Source organism: Doryrhamphus excisus, chromosome 1, assembly GCF_030265055.1.
Source record: "Doryrhamphus excisus isolate RoL2022-K1 chromosome 1, RoL_Dexc_1.0, whole genome shotgun sequence".
NCBI lineage: Eukaryota > Metazoa > Chordata > Actinopteri > Syngnathiformes > Syngnathidae > Doryrhamphus > Doryrhamphus excisus.
Window position 1 is genome coordinate 18,797,466 of NC_080466.1, and position 20,511 is coordinate 18,817,976.

Below are 20,511 nucleotides of genomic sequence, written 5' to 3' on the forward strand. Positions count from 1 at the left end.
AGGTAGTGATGTACCTAATGAAGTGTCCTAGGAGTGCACTGACCCTGATTTTGGCTTGCAGTTGTTTGACCTCGGCCTCCAGGGTCCGGCAGGAGCACTCGGCATTTACTGGCGATTGCATCGTGTGATGAGGGAATGTACTCTGTCTCCATTGCTCCACCTCCATCTCCAGGACCTTCTTCTGCTGTTCCACACCCGCCAGCTCAGAGGTGAGCTTCTATAGAGTAAATATAGAGAAATGTACTTGAATATAATCATGGTATATTATTTTGCAATGATAAAACATGCTTTATTGTTACTATAGGAGAACCAGGGTTCGCAGGGTGACCAGCTGCAAGGAACGTTGAACCTCTGTGCTTGCCAACAAGGGTTTCTCTGACAAGTAATAAGTCAGGTTTTGCATGAGGTCCAGTACTTATTTCCCCTCAATCAAATACAAATGTTTTCTAATTTTTGGTCTCGGTGGCTGTCAGGTTCAAACTCCTGTGACACTTGCAAAAACACTTAATTACAGAAATACAGAAGAAACAGACAACAATATTCAAAGTTACTCGCAGCGAGGAGGGTGAAACCACATACCCAGTGACATGCCGCTCTCACTCTGATTATGCAGTTCACACTCCTCTCTTTTCGGGGGTCCCTACTACATGGCCGTGCAACTCTAAGGGGGGGGGGGGGGGGAGTGTGATGGGAAAATTTATATTTCACAGGTATAACATAGGTTACACATTGTTTGAATTACTTTAAGGCCTTTTGTGGACCTTCAACATTTGTATCCGAGCACATCCTGCTGTTCCTTCAAAGATGGTGGCACAGCAGGAGGCTATCTGTAACCTGGGGTTAGGGGCAGTGTCGGAGGAGGTCATTCTTTGATCAAAGCTTTACCTTCATGGGAAAAGGGGACATCAGGATGTCCCACCAAATGGCTGACCCTAGGAGGTTATCTCGCATGGGTGTGACAAACCGTGCCAGAAGAATGAGTGTGAAGGCTAACCCCCATACATGAGGATGGCATCGGGGGAGTGACCAGAATGTCTCTTTTCTCTTGTAATGTAATTCATTTGCATGCTATGGAGTATAAAAGTTCCCGCCAAGAGGCCACTCTTGGCCAGACACCTACAGACCGCCATGCATACTGTGTGTTGTCTGACCCCTTTGTTTTGCAAAGGTAATAAAAACTGCCAGAGCTATGTATTTATTTCAGGCATTCTCTATCCTACTTAGGATGATAGAAATTTTTTCCACAACAGGAGTCAGTTGCACGAGCAGTATTTGTTTGTCTATGTGTGTGTGTATATGTGAGAGTAATTACTTTTATTGTTTTATGAGTTCTTATCTTGACACATTCTTGCAGGATTAACATGAACATCTGCAGGGTTGCTGTTGGCGCATCCAGGCACCTCCAGGACCCGGGGGTCGCTGGGGGTCTCTGATCAGGGTCACGGGAACTTTCCTTCTTCAGCACATTCAAACACTCTTTCTATTGACTAGGCAAATGGATATAAGGGTGATAACTAACGCTATATTCATTCTATCTACATTTTATTCTAACAGTGGCCGAGTTGTTAACATGTAGGCCACATAGTCAGGAGATCGGGGAGATGTGGGTTCGATTCTCTGTGTGGAGTTTGCATGTTCTCCCCGTGCATGCGTGAGTTTTCCCCAGGTACTCCTACATGTTCGGTTAATTGGTGACTCCAAATTGTCCATAGGTATGAATGTGAGTGTGAATGGTTGTTTGTCTATATGTGCCTTCTGATTGGCTGGCAACCAGTACAGGGTGTACCCTGTCTCTTGCTTGAAGACAACTGAGATAGGCTCCAGCATACCAGTGTCCATAGTGAGGATAAGCGGCATAGAAAACTGATGGTCAGTCTATCTCGTTTAAATTAAACCTACCATAAAGTCTGGACTGTTTATATTTGTTTCCCCACTACCATACTGTAATAAAAGCATTGTGAAAAAGGAGGTTGGAGGTATCGACGAGAGTTAAGAGGACATCAATGAGGACGCTTTTAACCAAATATGTTCTGGTAACATATGAAAATCAGGAATGCCTAATGGCACTAATAGGAGACATGATACATTACGACACGCACTTGAAACCGCAGATTCCCACAGGTGAGCTCCCTGTGCCGCTTATTGATATCTGCTTGCTGGCTGACACCTTTTAATAGAATCCCTCTTGTTTTAGGTTTCCTGTGTTCTATTGAAGAAACCCGTGCACCTCCCCCGAGAGACTTAGGGTGAGGGTGATGGAGAGAGGGAAGGATGCGGTGGCAGTGTCGGGCGAATTAAGAGTGGCATTGATGACACTTCCTGTAAGACAGGCTTTGATTTCACCGGCCAAATTCAGCCCTGCTGAGACATGACACTGACATAGACCGATGATATACTGGCGGTCCATTAGGGCTTGCGAGACAAGACACCTCTCTTGACTAACGTGGCTCAGAGTGACAGTCAATCACGTGGAGAGTATATAAATAAGGCTGCAGGAATAGCCACTTGTCCAAAAATAAGCTGGACACCTTCAGAAAATATGTAGTGCCAGCAAGATTTTAACTTTTTTTGAGGTTGATTTCACATCGAGCATTTGGCTTACTCTACTTCTGTCCACAACAGCAACAACACTTAGAACGACTGCTCTCCTTGGATGGTTGTGTCTTCCAGCACAAGATGTGTGCTCTAGTCCTCAGGTAAAAAACGCTGACAGCAAAATTGATACTTCAAAACATAGTAGCATCTATTTCATGACTCCCTGGTTCCTTTACAAAGATACACATCAATTAATGATTAGTAGTAGCAGTTACAACTCCTAGTGTTTTGACTTATTTTTTTTGTTTTTGTTTAAATTTTTGGAAAAAAGTTCAACAGTTTAAGGCTGCATGCTGGCAACATATTTTTTTTTCCCCAAAATATACCTTCATTATTTTGTGAGTTCAATAAAAAAGCTTGTTTTTCCGGGCTGCACGGCGTACGAGTGGTTAGCACGCAGACCTCACAGCTAGGAGACCAGAGTTCAATTCCACCCTCGACCATCTCTGTGTGGAGTTTGCATGTTCTCCCTGTGCATGAGTGGGTTTTCTCCCGGAAAAACAAGCTTTTTTATTTAACTCCCACATTCCAAAAACATGCTAGGTCAATTGGCGACTCCAAATTGTCAATAGGTATGAATGTGAGTGTGAATGGTTGTTTGTCTATATGTGCCCTGTGATTGGCTGGCCACCAGTCCAGGGTGTACCCCGCCTCTCGCACGAAGACAGCTGGGATAGGCTCAAGCACCCCCCGCGACCCTCGTGAGGAAAAGCGTAGAAAATGAATGAATGAATGAAAAGTATCCACTTTACAAATTTGAACAGGATCCATATAAAACTGCACCTTGGTAGTAGTAGATGTACGGCCCAATGATTTTGACGGAATCGCTGAATTGGCCAATAAAAACTGAATTAAATGTGGAATCTCACAAAAATGGACATAACGTGAATGGAATGCTGAAAATAAGAACGTCATAAAAAATATCTTACATGAACAATGCAATTGGATTTGCTTTGTTGCTTTGTTTGTCTTCCTGAACCACAAACATCGGCATTACAGTTTGTTTAGGATTTGTGCGTACATAGGAGGACATCCTATTAGAAAAGTAAATGAAAGAATATTAAAACAGGGATTGCATATGTAGCTGTACTACAAATGACTATCAATATAATGTATCCCCAGGAAGACAACTACAAAAAGTGATCGATATATTCAAATGTGACAAAACAGTTATTCCAGCATTTCATTCGAGTATTTATATGATAAAAGTCACAGACAACAAAATCATTTCAATTCAAATGGTAGAACGGCCGATGCATCATGAGACGCAACGCGAACAAGTTCCTGTAAAACTGCCATAGTGCCTCTCACATGATGCCCCCGTGGAGGCTGTCCTAAGCCAATTACATGTATCCAGTGTGTGTTAGAAAGCCACAGCCTGGGCTGGCTGGAACAGACCCAAGTGCATCACCTCTTGCCCTTCCCTAGGAGGGCAACAAGACTGTAGCTGCAACTTCCTATGGTAGAGTGAGAGCATTAATACTGCAGGAGTAAAGAGGAAACAAAACAAGACAACAAGCCCTCCAAGTCTACTGCAGTGTGTGTGTGTGTAATTAATGGACTTGGCAATCAGATGGCTCGGTGGGGCCACATCCGAGGTAGCATCACTGTGAGGTCACTACTCTGACCCCGTAAAGTACAGTGGTACTTGCATGAGTCCTGTTGGTGAACATCCTGACGCCATGCATAGCTGCCATGTTTCAGTTCATAAAATTCACCCCAAAAATGTTAGTTTTTAACATGTATTGCATGAGGAATGAGGAATTCTATAAGTAATATGAGAAAAATCCAGTTGGAAAGCAGCAGGTGGTATTTTATGCATTACGGCCACATTGAAAAATAGATCTTAACAGTATGAGGAAGTGACAAAAATCAGAGAATTAAGTAATAGACTTATGAGAAAAAGTGCAATGTGCAAACAAAAATAAAATATTATGGGATTGGTCTGGTTATGGGATGTGTTTGTTCCAATTCTGATTAAAATCAAGTCTCAAATTTCCCCACTGAGGGACGAATAAGGGCATATCTTAATCTCAAGGCATATCTTAATCTTAAATGTTTTAATAGTTTTATTGTCATTATTATATCCGGTCTTATGAGTTGCATGTGGACATCCATAATGCATAATTAGCGACTCCAAATTGTCCATAAGTATGAATGTGAGTATGAACTTCATTGCACTACTGTACGTATTACTGTTATTATATCTTATCACATTCATACTGTGCATACAGTTTATAATCTGTATAATCTGCAATACTAGCCATACTATAGTCATTTATGTCCCTGTATATATCCACACTGAATCATAGTCATAGTCTGTTATAGTTTGTACATATATCTGTCCATTTACAGCTCTATTCTATTTCTTCATTTATTTACTAATAAGGTATTTATAAATTTGCACTTCTGGTTGGATGCTAACTGCATTTTGGTGCCCTGTACCAGTGACATGAGCAATAACAATGAAGTTGAATCTAATCTAATCTAATCATGCTATGTCTGTGTGGTGTAATGTGGTTGTGTAGCAGTTCCAACCCTAAAACAAACTATGTTATGCGAGTATGTGCACATTGGTGTATACATTTGTAGAAAGGCAACTGGTAGTGACAGACTTGCTGTTAAAACATTCATACGGACAAGACAAGTCACAGAGGTTGTGATGGAGCGGCTCTGACCTGCACTTGCTTGTCAACCAAACTCATCAAGTATGACCAGGACAACTTCAGCACTCTAAGCCCCCCTTCAGCACAAAAAAAGACAAGGAAGAAACTTCCATATCCTTACAGCCGTCCCCCCCCACCCCCGCCGCCCCTCTCTTCTGGGTTACCTGTGTGAGCTGCTTGCTGCTGCTCAGTTTCTCAGTGAGTGAGATGAGCTGTCCTGTGATCTTCTCATTGGCCCTCTGCAGCTCTTGGGCTGAGAGCACAGCATCTTTCCTGGCACGACGCAGCACGTTGATGTGCCGCTGTAGGGACTCCACTCGCTGCAGCAGGGAGGAGGAGGTGGAGAAGGAGGAGGAGGCAGCACCGTGATGGGTCTTTATGAGCATCCGTTTCCTCCTCTTCTCGCCTCTCGTCCCACGTTCCCAGCGCTTGTGCCGTTTGTTGTCTAACAGAAAGGCAAACAGATGCAGGTGAGTTACAAGTACATGGAAGAAAGGCAGGTGCTACTTTCCAAGCAGGCAATGGACATAAGCATCTGCAGTATTTACCAACCTCATACAATGTACTAATCTAATAATTCATCCATTCATTCATTAATTTTTTTCAACCGCTTATCCTCACAAGGGTCACGGGGGTGCTGGAGCCTATCCCAGTTGTCTTCGGGCGAGAGGCGGGGTACACCCTGAACTGTTTGCCAGCCAATCACAGGGCACATATAGACAAACAACCATTCACACTCACATTCATACCTATGGACAATTTGGAGTCGCCAATTAACCTAGCATGTTTTTGGAATGTGGGAGGAAACCGGAGTACCCGGAGAAAACCCACGCATGCACGGGGAGAACATGCAAAATCCACACAGAGATGGCCGAGGGTGGGATTGAACTCGGGTCTCCTAGCTGTGAGGTCTGCGCGCTAACCACTCAACCACCGTGCAGCCCTTTTAATATGTACAGTATCTCATAATAGTGTAATATATAATATATATATAGGACAATTATCCCGCTACTAACATGTGTTGGCAGTTTAGACAAAAAAAAATATATATATATGTATATATTTAATTTTAAATAAAATAAAATGTAATATGCAATATATATATATTTTTTTTTGAATAATTTTTTTTATATATTATATATATTTAAAAAAATGTTTTATCTAAACTGGCAACACATGTTAGAAGCATATACGTATATACGTATATATATATATATATATACGTATATACGTATATATATATACGTATATACGTATATATATATATATATACGTATATATATACGTATATATATATACGTATATATATACGTATATACGTATATATATATACACGTATATATATATACGTATATATATATATATACGTATATATATATATACACACGTATATATATATACGTATATATATATATATACGTATATATATATATACGTATATATATATACGTATATATATATATATACGTATATATATACGTATATATATATATATACGTATATATATACGTATATATATATACGTATATACGTATATATATATATACGTATATATATATACGTATATACGTATATATATATATACGTATATATATATACGTATATACGTATATATATATATATACGTATATATATATACGTATATACGTATATATATATATACGTATATATATATATACGTATATACGTATATATATATATATATACGTATATATATATATACGTATATACGTATATATATATACGTATATATATACGTATATATATATACACGTATATATATATATACACGTATATACGTATATATATATACGTATATACGTATATATATATACGTATATATATATACGTATATATATATACGTATATATATATACACGTATATATATACACGTATATATATATACACGTATATATATACACGTGTATATATATACACGTATATATATATACGTATATATATATACGTATATATATATATATATATATATATATATACGTATATATATATATATATACGTATATATATATATATACGTATATATATATATATATACGTATATATATATATATATATACGTATATATATACGTATATATATATATATACGTATATATATATATACGTATATATATATATATATACGTATATATATATACGTATATATATACACGTATATATATATACACGTATATATATATATACGTATATATATATACGTATATATATACACGTATATATATATATATACGTATATATATATATACGTATATATATATATACGTATATATATATATATATATATATATATATATTAGGCCGTGCAGCCTAATCTAATAATAACCAATACAAAACTGTGTGTTTGTTCTGTAAAAATGCTTGTCACAGTTTAGTTAAAAAAAGCAGTCAAAGATCCTCTAATCAAGAAAAGTGCTTGTTTTTAAGGATGCACGCCATCGAGTGAGCCCTATGATAATGAGCCCTCCGCTAATCTACTACAAAAATATCTGTTGCTCCAAAGAGCAATACATTTACTGGCTGGTGTGATGTCATACATGGGCCAGATTTTGCCCTCGGGCCACCAGTTGAAGAGCCCATCAATACAGTGCTTCATCGTTTACTCATTTAAAAAAAAAAATTTTTTGTCAGTTTTGCTTAAGTGTGATATGCAAACCTGCGCTACCTTGATCCCCGACATCAGCATGCTTCCTGCTTGTCGCCGCCAGCACCTGCGCCTCTGCAGCCGGCTGACACCTGTCGAACTGAAAGCACAGCAGCCTTCGGTGAAGACAGTGATGAAAAGCAAGTGCATAATCTAACACAAGCGGTTGACATGTTGCGCTTCCCGCAACGCGGCTCATAACGACACTGTGATCACAGGGCGCTCTCGCTTTAACACGACAAGACAAATCACCCGGAGCTTTAATAATTCACCTGAGTAGCGCTCGGCTCCACTTTGGGTGCTACTCTTCTGTGATATTAGCTCTGACGGCAGCTCGCGGAGGCCGCCTTTGTTCAATCACTGTCTACAAGTCCTGATGCACTCTTCGCGGTATGACACGTCTCAGTGCAGTCATCTGTGCGCGAGTGTGACATCTCCTCCAATGTGAGATCGTTTGTAGTGACATCAAAGGAGCCTCACTGCCTCCTCTGTGTTTGCTTCCAATGACGGTCAGGTAGGATTGCATCAGCGCCAGGTTTGATCATAATGAGGACACAAAGAGGCGACAGGAGATGAACCGTTTCAGACAAAGCTTCTCATGAGGGTGCTGGCAGTCGTCCTGGGGCTGATGAGTCCAATTAAATCGGGAAACTGAAGCCCCTTTTCCACTACATGGTGCCGACTTGGCCTCCTGGCAAAAAGTAGGCGCTACAAGTGATGACTTCGAGGAAACATTGTATGGATGACATGCTTGGATAACATGCATCCATTGTTGCCGTTTGTTCATACTATGTCTTGGTTTTGTGGTGGCTGGGGGTAAAAACAAAAACAAAACAAAAACCCACTCTTCCAATCCTAGGCTAGTAGTGTTGAACTGGTACTACTGCAATGGAAAAGGAATTGGAAAAGGCAATGGAAATTAGAAATGGAAAGGTAAAGGTGAAATATAATACACTATTTTATCCCTCGGAAAAAAAATGCTCATCTTATTTTGGGGGATGCAAAGCAAAGGATGTCGCCACAGAGTCACGGCGTTTATTTCTGTCAATTCCACAACTGTCGGATCGGATAAATTGGCCGATACAGAGCCCAATTACATTATTAAGTGTGAATGTGGCTGTTACTGTTATGTTTTCAATGAAAACATTTAGTCTACTAAAAAAAAATATTTTTTTTTGTGATGTCATCATTCATTCATTTTCTACCGCTTATCCTTACGAGGGTTGCGGGGGTGCCGGAGCCTATCCCAGCTGTCTTTGGGTGAGAGGCGGGGTACACCCTGGACTGGTGGCCAGCCAATCACAGAGAACATATACATATATTGGAGTACCCGGAGAAAACCCACGCATGCACGGGGAGAACATGCAAACTCCACACAGAGATGGCGTTGTCATCATGTAGTACAAATATCATAAGGATATTTATTTGTGGGCTGCATGGCGGACATGTGGTTAGTGCGCAGGCCTCCCAAGTTCAATTCCACCTTCGGCCATGTCTGTGTGGAGTTTGCATGTTCTCCCCGTGCATGCGTGGGTTTTCTCCGGGTACTCCGGTTTCCTCCCACATTCCAAAAACATGCTAGGTTAATTGGCGACTCCAAATTGTCCATAGGTATGAATGTGAGTGTGAATGGTTGTTTGTCTATACGTGCCCTGTGATTGGCTGTACCCCGCCTCTCGCCTGAAGACAGCTGGGATAGGCTCCAGCAACCCCCCGCGACCCTCGTGAGGATAAGCGGTAGAAGACGAATGAATGAATATTTCTTAGCTGTGGGAGCATTCATGTGGGAGAATTCAAACTAGTAAAGAAAAAAAGCCCCCATAGTACAACAGACTTTTATGGCAGACAAATAGCCAAAATGGTTAATAAAATATATGTTTAAAAAAAAAAGACAAAAACGGAGTCAGTCACCATTCTTTGCTAGTTTTGACTCTTGCTTTCCTCTTTCAAAATCCCCCACAGGATGCTCATTCTTTCCTTTCCTTCACATCTCTCCTTGACAGGAGGTTACAGTATCCTACTGTGAGGTGGTGTGTTAGACACCAATGCACAACATTAGGCCTGTATGGCCTGAAGAGATAGGAAGAAAGGAGCACAAAAAGTGGTGTGTTTTAAAAATTCATAGCATTGACATGGAAGGACCAATGCAACAAATACTGTTAAGTTCAACCATCATCCCGAGCTGCTCAATGTTACTTGTATTTATACCGTGTATAAATAGCATATAATTGTACAAAGTACACTCAGTTGTTTCACTGGCTGTTCATCAGCTGATTAAAAATATTAAGCCCAAAGCTTTTAAAAGCCTGAATCTTAACAAACGCACGGATTCAATATCATTTTCTGTCAGGTATTCACGCAAAAAAGCTGGTCGGATTGTTGAACTGCACAAGCACGGCTTCTCGCCTCTCGAGGCTGAACATATTATGAAAGTTCTTCAAAGATCCTGAGGGTTTTGGAACAAAAGAGTCAAACGGTAGACCCAAAAACACATGACTGGCCCTGATCTGGAGCTGGGACAATCCTCGGTCCAAATAAAGGTTGTTACAGGGGCCGAGTGATGTCCAATAAGCGTCAGATGGCATCTGCGAGAAAAGGGTTTTATTTCTGTCCAAGATCCTTGAAAGAATTGTAGCACAACAGCTCAATGACCACATGGCTTTGGGTGATCTTTTTGAACCTTTTCAGTCTGGTTTCAGGAGAAACCATTCCACTGAATCAGCCCTTGCAAAAGTGACGAATGATCTTCTTCTTTCTATGGACTGTGACACATCTACAATATTGTTATTACTTGATCTCAGTGCTGCTTTCGACACTGTCAATCACTCTATCCTACTGGAACGCCTTCAAACATATATTGGTGTTACTGGTCCGGTACTCTCTTGGTTTAGATCCTACCTTAAGGATCGGACGCATCGTGTCGTTTGTGATGATATGACTTCAGAGTTCTGTGGTGTCACTTGTGGAGTTCCACAAGGTTCAGTGCTCGGCCCTCTTTTGTTTAACATTTACATGTTGCCGCTTGGCGACATCATTCGCAAACATAAGATTAGCTTTCACTCTTATGCTGATGACACTCAGCTATATGTCCCACTAAAGTTAACTGACCCGCGGGACTGCTCTAATTTGGAGGCTTGCCTCATTGATATTAAACATTGGATGTCCTGTAACTTTTTACTCCTGAACTCTGATAAAACTGAGATGGTGATCATCGGCCCTGCTAAACAGAGCCGCCTGTTTAAGGACACCACTCTGAGTTTTGATAATAGCATAATTTCCCAAAGTGACTCTGTGAAAAATCTGGGTGTGATATTGGACCCGACTCTATCCTTTCATAAACACATTAAGAATGTTACTAAAATAGCATTTTTTCATCTTCGCAATATTGCGAAGATACGACCTATTCTATCCACCTCTGATGCAGAGACCCTAGTCCATGCATTTGTCACGTCTCGCCTTGACTACTGTAATGTACTGCTTTCTGGTCTTCCAATGGCGAGTCTCAAAAGCTTGCAGTTAGTACAAAATGCTGCAGCGCGACTTCTTACAAGGACACGTAAGTGTGACCATATTTCACCAATACTAGCCAACCTGCACTGGCTCCCAGTTCATTTAAGATGTGACTTTAAGGTACTGCTTCTGGTTTACAAAATATTACACGGGTTGGCACCTTGTTATCTGGTGGACCTAATTGTACCCTATGCTCCGTCTAGAAACCTACGCTCACAACACGCCGGTCTTTTGACTATCCCGAGAGCCAGAAAGAAGTATGCGGGCTCTAGAGCCTTTTCCATTCGGGCCCCAACGTTGTGGAATGATCTACCTGTTAATATTAGAGCTGCTACCTCAGTAGAAATGTTCAAGTCCCGACTTAAGACTCATTTCTATACTTTAGCGTTTAGTTAAAAATATTCCCTGCCTGTTTTGACTGCCGCTCCTTCTCTCTCCCATACCGCCCCCCCCGGCTGAGGGGGGGGGGTCCAGGAGAGGCTGTTTTGGAAGTTTGCCTTGACGAAACTGGACATCGGTCGTGGCCTACCTTGGAGGCGCTGCAGCAGAGGGATAGTGATCATCTCAAGACCCGTGGCTGCCCAACTGTCCTAATGGCATCACATCTTGGACCTGGACTATTATACTCTATGTTTATATTTAACTGTCACATGTTAACCTCTCCACATCCATTGCAGCCTGGTCATCCTAGAAGGGGGATTCCCCCATCTGCGGTCCCTTCTCAAGGTTTCTTTTTCCCTAATGGGTTTTGAGTTTTTCCTTGCCCTGATGGGGGTTCAGATCAGGGGATGTCGTTTGTCGTCTATTGTCTGTCTTCTTCTGTTGCCTGCTTGTTAAGCCCTTTGAGGCTCTTTTGTGATTAAGGGCTATATAAATAAACTTGACTTGACTTGACTTGACTTGACTTGAAGAAAAAGACTCTTCAAAGAGCACAAAATTGCCTGTTTGGAATTTGTACATGAGCACCAAACATGGGACAATGAAAGGTGGAAGAAAGTGTTATTCTCTGATAAGAAAAAAAAGGAATCTTGATGGTCCTGATAGCTTCTGACATTGCAGGGGGTACCATCATAATCTGGGGTGTTTTTCTTCAATGGAAAAATTTAGTTTCAGGTTGTGCAGGGGAGTCAAACGGCATCTGGCCATTTGTGGAGACGTTGCAGGGCGGGGCATCCTTCATGAAGGTCCTCGTCTGTGTGGTAATTACGTTCTTTTTCAACAGGACAATGATGCGGTTCACAATGCCCGACTGACAATGGACTTCTTGTGAAATAAAGTCCCTCTTTTTGACCATCCTGCGAGTCCCCCCCCGATCTAAAATCAGTTGACAACATTCAAAGTTCAAAACGAACTAAATGCTAAATTTTGGTGTAAAGGCCAAGTGTTCACAAGACATAATACTTACATCTTTGTATACTCTGCCACCCTACCATAGCAAAAATAGGATTCCAAATACATATGTACGACATTACACTCTTACTAATAAGATGGACCCACCTTTCTCTTGTGTAGTCTATGAGGTGTCGTCCCCGAGGGTGCACTGTCGAGGCTGTCTGAGTATTCTTCACTGTCGCTGCGGAAAGTGGAAAGTTGAAGTTCATTACAGTTCCCAACTCTCCGAGCATGTGTACCACCCTTGGACCAAAAATCCAATTTGCCTTTTATGGTTGATTTAGTTCACTTGAAGCAAAATATGTGCATTTCAAAGCTCCCCTCCTACCTTTTAACAGGAAATCAATGACCCCATCCAATTTCTAAGCTGGAAGTGTAAATGCAAGGTGTAAATTAAGTGAAAAACGTGGCGTCTGTTGCCGACGGTGAATGCATCAACATGTATGAGAGCGGCTGTGGCCTTCATTAGCCCTCCACCGTGTGACAGACGTGTGCGAGAGGCTCGGCTGAGTGGAGCCGAGCAAAGTTGCGGCTGATGGACACGCGGCACAAACACACACACACACACACACACACACACAGGTTTATTGACAGTGACCTTTGACGTGAAGGTGGAAGCCAGTGACATTTACGCTGGTGGGTTTATTAAGGTGGAGCCCAGGAAAGGCAGCAAAGGTAAAGACCACAGGAAGAGGGGATCTAACTGGAACATGACAAGGCCGGAGGCTAGTTAGGGTTAAGACTGGTCAGGAGGGGGCTCAGACGGACAAGCGAATTGGTATCTAAACAGCATATTGCGGACCGGTTGTGGGCCGCCCATACCCTCCCCCTTGCTGGTCTGTGAATCCAATGCCTGGGAATCTTACTAATACAAGAAGATGACTCAATCCCTATTCCCTTATGCCATTTTTATATTATCACAGGCGGTTTTAGCTATAAAACAGAGTGGGGAGGATGTCCAATTAGCAACCTCTTTATAGGAAAACAACACTTTAGTGTGTCAAACTACACTCAGGCGTCAAAGTAGATTTTTTTTTTTATGCTGGCCTTCATCTCATCTGCAAAATATAACATGCATTGTGCATACATTAAAAATGCTACTGGTTGTTGTGCTGCTAAAATAATGATCTCAGTAATGCTTCTCCGATGAATCTACTCAGCTCTATACACTAGCAAGTATACACTTGACTTACACTATACTTTAAATAAAGTCTGAGAAAATGAAAAAAGAGGGTTTGTCTTACAGTATATTTGGGTCAATACAATAATTGAGTACTTTTTAAGCGCTACTCTAAACCTCTATGTCAATGGCAATGTCTGATTGAGCGGAAAAGTTGTATAGATAGATAAATAGACTTCCTTTACTGTCATTGCACAATAACACAGCAGTGAAATTGCCAACGAAATGTCGTTGACTGGCTCCCGTATAATGATTAATAATAATAATAATAATGTGGAGAATAAATAGATGTAATCAAATATGAACAGCGTAAACAGTAAATAGCACAAATTATTTAAATAATTTTGAATAAATAATAATAATTTAGGTGGCACGGTGGACTAGTGGTTAGCGCGCAGACCTCACAGCTAGGAGACCAGGGTTCAATTCCAGTTTGGAGTTTGTATGTTCTCCCCGTGCATGCGTGGGTTTTCTCCGGGTACTCCGGTTTCCTCCCACATTCCAAAAACATGCCAGGTTAATTGGCGACTCCAAATTTGTCCATAGGTATGAATGTGAGTGTGAATGGTTGTTTGTCTATATGTGCCCTGTGATTGGCTGGCGACCAGTCCAGGGTGTACCCCGCCTCTCGCTTGAAGACAGCTGGGATAGGCTCCAGCACCCCCCGGAAAAAGCGGTAGAAAATGAATGAATAATAATTTAAAGTTTTGCGTGTGCATGTGGGCGGGTAGAGGGGCTTATCTGGCATTCAGCTGCCCCTAAACCTGTATGTTGTATTTCTTTATACAGCAAACGCACTGTACACACCCATGCACTGTACTCTGTTTGTGTTTAATCAACAATCAATTCAACATAATAGACAGAAGTCTTAACGATCATTATTATGTCCATCCTTATTCCATACCACATTGTTTTTTGACTTGACTCTGACCTCAAACAGTGAAATTGCTGATGCGGTCCAAACAGTCAGCTGCCTCCAGCTGTTTCAAACTTGAGAAAAAAAAGGGAGGGAGAGCCAGAGGATGAAAACAAAGATCCGTCAGCATCTTTTAACAGGTCGGACATCTTCATTTGACACGTTTTAGGCCAAACTTCTTTAGGCAGGAAAAGAGTACATTAGTACTCGACATATTGACGAGGAAAGGCCCCGGCGAGAGGAGAAGGCGTGGAAGGCTTTACAGCAACAAATGAGTTGACAGGTGCCTTAAATAAGACAACATCTCAGTTTAGACCTCCGTCTTCACAAATCCACTTAGATCCTCCTCGCAGGTAAAGCATCTATTAGACGGCTTCTTATTAGCCACATGGAGGGTATTAGGAAAGCCGGGCGTAGCTGCACCCAGTCCCTGCTAAACGGCCTCCAGCGGGACGGGGGTGGATTACGGTCTGATGAATTAGTTGGTGAAGGAAGTAGAGGGTCGGGGGGGGGAGGCATAAATAGTAGCGATAGCTGCGAGTGTTTGAAATCGAATCATTCCGACCATCACTCAATAAACGGCTCAGTGGCTTTTTTGCATAAAACATACATGAAATAATTACTGTCGATGGGTCTTAATTTAGAGGCTGTTAAACAGCTTGTAGACATCTGGTACTGAGCCGAGTAGGGTCATTCAAAATTTATCCAACTAAATGAAGGCAAGTAGAGGAGTGCGTGCGTGTGTGCGTGCGTACGTACGTGCATGTGTGCGTGCGGCTGGCAGGAATAAAGAGAGAGGCAAAGACACATTTGTGAATTGACACGACACAAGACAAGCAACACAACGACACACACGGCGAGCTTTGGCGCATGAACAGTGGGTGGGTTAGTGCTTGCTGGGGGATCCTTAGCGCCGTCAAGGGGGGGTGTTAGTGAATATGCAAAGGACCAGTATATTAAATCAAACTGCCAAACCGTCAATTCCGGGCTTGCGTTATTACAAGTGCGTGAAAACAGCATCGCTGAATGGTATCAAGACTTTGGCGGCACGGCGCGGCGCGGTTCCCCCAACTCCCCCCCACCCACCGCCTCCTCCGCTTCAAGCCTGGGCTTTTCTGGCACCGCTTCAACTTTGAACACAGAGATGGCTAATTTTGCATGCAAATTTCAGTCAATAAGCTCCAAGCGAGGCGTCCCAGGACATTTCACGGGATCTGACAGTGGTTCCCCTGCCTCATCGCGCTGCCTCTCTATCATTCCTGCTTCTTTGGTTCCTGAATACCAACTAGACAAGAGGTTGGAATTCAATCACCCATTTGCTTTGCATATGCACACTGTCCTCTCGATGTTACGTGGCCCCCAGATGTTAACGCCAACCCACTCTAAACACCTAAAAATAATGAGGTTGGGAAGCAGTGTGTGTGTGTGTGTATCATTACCTCGCCACGCTCATGTCCTCCCACTCGTCCTTAGAGGGACTGGGGCTGCGGCCTTGCCAGCTGACAGCTTGATTGGGAATGACGCTTCGATGGCTGGAACCTCTGAGCTTAATTGTTTTCAACTTAGCCTTGCCGCTAATGCTGCTAGTGGTCCCACCAAGCCGTGCCGGTCCCATCGAGCGGTTCCTGTAGAAGTCGCGGGCCGCCCTGAGAACACCCAACTCCTGCCTCAGCTTCATCAACTGATCATGGAGCTTGGAGGACTCTTTCCGAGAGGCAGCCAGCCGGGCTTCGAGAGCCACAATCTCGCCGCGATGACGCTCCCCCTGGGCCAAAGCCTGTGCGGCGAGAGCTTCCTGGGTTTGCATGTGATCCAGCGAGGCTTGGAGTTTGCGGCAGTCGCGGGCCAACTCTTCATTGGCCTCAAGGAGCTGCTGTTTCTCTTCCCTCAGCCGTTCGCTCTCCCCCTCCAGGGACATCATCCTCCGCTCCAGCTGCTCAATCTGAAGGAATCAAAGATTTGTAGCCTCAGTGGTATAAGACATTAGATATTTCTTTGCATAGCAGCCATTTTCACTGTGAATGCTCACATTTCCCGACATACTTTAATTGCAGAAAATCCATGTGAACACCCGAGTTGAATATACAGGGCAATGGGAAGCCAGATTGCAACAAAAATTAACAATACACAGTACCTGGAAAGTCAAGCAAAGCAATTTTTCTGTACTGACACCCCAGGAGGACACCAGTGATGGCAAAGAGGCTAAATGCCATGACTGCCATAGAACTGGAAATGGAACCTTTTGAAACATGGCGGTAGTGAGAGAGATCATCCCTCACTCCTTTGCGACTGGAACATTGGCGTCTCACACTCCAATACATTTTTTTCTTCTAAAAAATGTATGAATTAATAAACGATTGCTGTTTCATGGTTGACTATGGCCTATTATTAGTCCTAAATGCATTTTTAAGCAACATATTCTTGGCCTCAGTTAAATATTTTCAAGCATAAAAATGTTCTCAATGAACTAAAATACAAATACTACCTTTTAAGACTGGTGTCACCAGACTTGATCACCAACGACAGGCTTTTATGATTTTATAAATGACAATAATGGTGTTATTTCATGTCTACAGTTTATTAATATTGAATCCTCATTTGCAAAAATGTATTTATCGTGGTGGGGTCAGGAACCAATTAACCTCTATAAATTACTGTAAATGCATTTATTCTGGCTTGTCACTACAAAATAGCTATGCTGACAATAATAAGAAAAAAAGTAGACTATTTATACTGAAAAGCAAGCTGCAAGCCTGCATTTAGTGATCCGCTTTTCACTTCCTTCTATAGACACGATACATCTTCTGCTATTCTAATATTCATTCATTCATTTTCTACCGCTTATCCTCACGAGGGTTGCAGGGGGTGCTGGAGCCTATCCCAGCTGTCTTCAGGCGAGAGGTGGGGTACACCCTGGACTGGTGGCCAGCCAATCACAGGGCACATATAGACAAACAACCATTCACACTCACATTCATACCTATGGACAATTTGGAGTCGCCAATTAACCTAGCATGTTTTTGGAATGTGGGAGGAAACCGGAGTACCCGGAGAAAACCCACGCATGCAAGGGGAGAACATGCAAACTCCACACAGAGATGGCCGAGGCTGGAATTGAACTCGGGTCTCCTAGCTGTGAGGCCTATGTGCTCATGACTCTTCCGCCATTCTAACACAGATGAGTTTTATTATTATTTTGGTTTTTTTTATTACATTTCCATTTAGTGTTATTATACAAAAAGCTATTTATGTTTGACAACTATAAGACAAGAGGGTAGAAATACTAATTGAAGCACTGCCTGTGTAGTTAAGTGTTTTTGGATGGCTGCAGATTGAGTTTCCATTGTTGTCTATGCATTTGAAACTTGAACACATTGTGTAGGACTTCTGTGGTTCCACTGTTTATTATAACAATAAATGGCCGCCACACTGTACATCAACAACATTGACATTTAAAAGGCCCATCTTAAAAACCTCATCTCTAGACATTAACCAGTAGTACTTAGTTCTTTTGTTAGATCCTTCGACGAGTCTGTTAATACCTGCTGGGCTTGTGCCTCCGGGCATTTTTTGTGGGGGTCGGAGGGTGGGGGGGTGTCCTGCTCTCCCGATTCGCAAAGGAAAGGGTGCCAAAAAGCAGATGGGTGGCAATGAACTAGAGTAGCTTTTAAAAATATGGTTAACAGTTGATAATTGATGCTAAAATGAGTGACCAATTTATCTAATGCACGGCTAGAGAGTGGGGAAAAAAAACATGATGAGTCGCTGACCAAAATGTGACTGGATCACACACACACACACACACACACACACACACACACACACACACACACACACACACACACACACACACACACACACACACACACACACACACAATTACACTTTCAAATCATTCCAGACAGAACAGAAGCTAATTTTCTGAGCGCCATTGTGCTGGAGTTATGTCTTTTTTTGGTGGTGACAAAGAACACTTAGCGACGGTATAGCGCTGTACCTTTTTAAACGACTCTTCAAATCGCTGTGAAGAAACAGAGGGCTTTTTCAGAGTGCTTCTTCTGACCCGACGCTGCTCCACCACTTTGCCAAGCAGCTCTGCACAGGAGAACAAAGGTTGTTATGACACGGTGCGTCAAACCCGGGCGGCTCAATCAATAGAATGATAAAAAGGGGCTGCATTAAATCAATTAGCGTTACTATTCCTCTAATTCCATTTATAAGGCATATTTTTTCCTTTTCACTGTCAGTCAAAGCGAAGGCAAGCTTTGCCTTTTTCTTATAGACTCTTGACTGTAGTCACCCTAAATAATAGAAAAGTGTTTATTTAAAAGTCCACAAGGGCATGGGGAAAACAATGTTAAAAAGGTAAACAACGTGCAGCTTCTCCCGAGGGAGCTTAAACAAATGCAAGAAGTACTTGAATCTCTGGTGAACACTGTACAGCCCCGGGCAGCACTGCTTTGTAGTCCGCTAGGATTCCCCCAATGGACAGCTTATATGCACAGACTAACAGAGAACTTCACTATCAGCCTTGACTTAAAAAGAAATAAAGGGAACATCATCATCATCATCACAGCGGAACAGGACAGAAAACAGGTAGAAAGGAGAGGCATTTGGTAAGGCGATTGTAGGGAGTGCATACAGGCACATGGAGGCCATAACAAGGCCCAGAGTTACCATTTTCCTCAAACGGTTTAACGCAGGGGTCTCAAACACGCGGCCCGCGGGCCAAATGTGGCCCGCAGGACACTAGTTTGAGGCCCCCGCCTTGATATGAAAGTTTAATGTTAGTGCGGCCCGCACAAGTTTGATATGGATGCTGTATGGTATCATGTACCCAGAAAAAATTATTACGTTTGATTAATGTTCATGTTAAAGGTTAAATAACTGTTAATAGATATCCTCCCTATCCGTGTGGAAGTGGTAAGTTTTTGGCTATTTAAGTTTAAAGGAAATAACTTGAAGGCTACCGTTTAGGTCGCTAGCTCTCTCGTTTGCAAGTTAGCATGTGTTTCAAGACCCTGCAGTTGTGCAATATGTTGTAAATAAAAAGAGTATAAATGTGACTATAGTCGTGTTTTGTCATGTCTACAGGGCTCTAATAATGCTTTGTTAATTTTAATCTGAAAAAATAATTTGTCTACCCACCAACTATATGTGGTTTCTTAAGGTTTTATTATTTGCCGTTTTATTATTATTATTATTATTTATTTATTACTGATTGACTGATTTTCTTTATTCTTGATTTGTTTATTTATTTTGCATCTTATTTTGTATAGAAAAATAAAAAGTAAGATATTTGAGAACAGTGGAATGTTTTATCAGAGCTTTTCTTGTAGAAAATTGGAACCAAAGCAACGTTTTTTAATTTTTTTTGTTTTTAATAAATGCGTTTTATTTTGGTTTTTTTGGAAAACCTGATGCGGCTCAGTCTCACCCAGACCCGAGCTCCAGTGGCCCCCAAGTAAATTGAGTTTGAGACCCCTGTTTTAACGTGTGCGTACAGGTTGCTCATCTTGGATATGGATGGAATATTGCCTGTCCTTTCCTTGGAATTATTTTCCCCGGACAATTTCAGCCTTTACAGACA

At 41.8% G+C, this 20,511-nt stretch overlaps 1 protein-coding gene across 13 annotated transcripts in view; it reads right to left on the reverse strand.

Moving 5' to 3' along the window:
* Positions 1-20,511, reverse strand: part of cntln (centlein, centrosomal protein) — a 377,543-nt gene that overhangs the window by 42,222 nt on the left and 314,810 nt on the right. For 12 of the 13 annotated variants that reach the window (XR_009129018.1, XR_009129017.1, XR_009129019.1 and 9 more), the window contains 6 exons: positions 18,919-19,016; positions 16,361-16,863; positions 12,931-13,006; positions 7,936-8,023; positions 5,426-5,706; positions 44-217 (listed from right to left, as the gene is read on the reverse strand). Coding sequence is in view for 10 of the 13 variants with exons in the window: in XM_058066867.1 (XP_057922850.1) it covers positions 44-217; positions 5,426-5,706; positions 7,936-8,023; positions 12,931-13,006; positions 16,361-16,863; positions 18,919-19,016 (1,220 nt within the window). In the remaining 3 variants the exon portion in view is untranslated. The remainder of the gene's footprint in view (positions 1-43; positions 218-5,425; positions 5,707-7,935; positions 8,024-12,930; positions 13,007-16,360; positions 16,864-18,918; positions 19,017-20,511) is intronic. The other variant, XM_058066876.1, reaches the window with a different exon arrangement.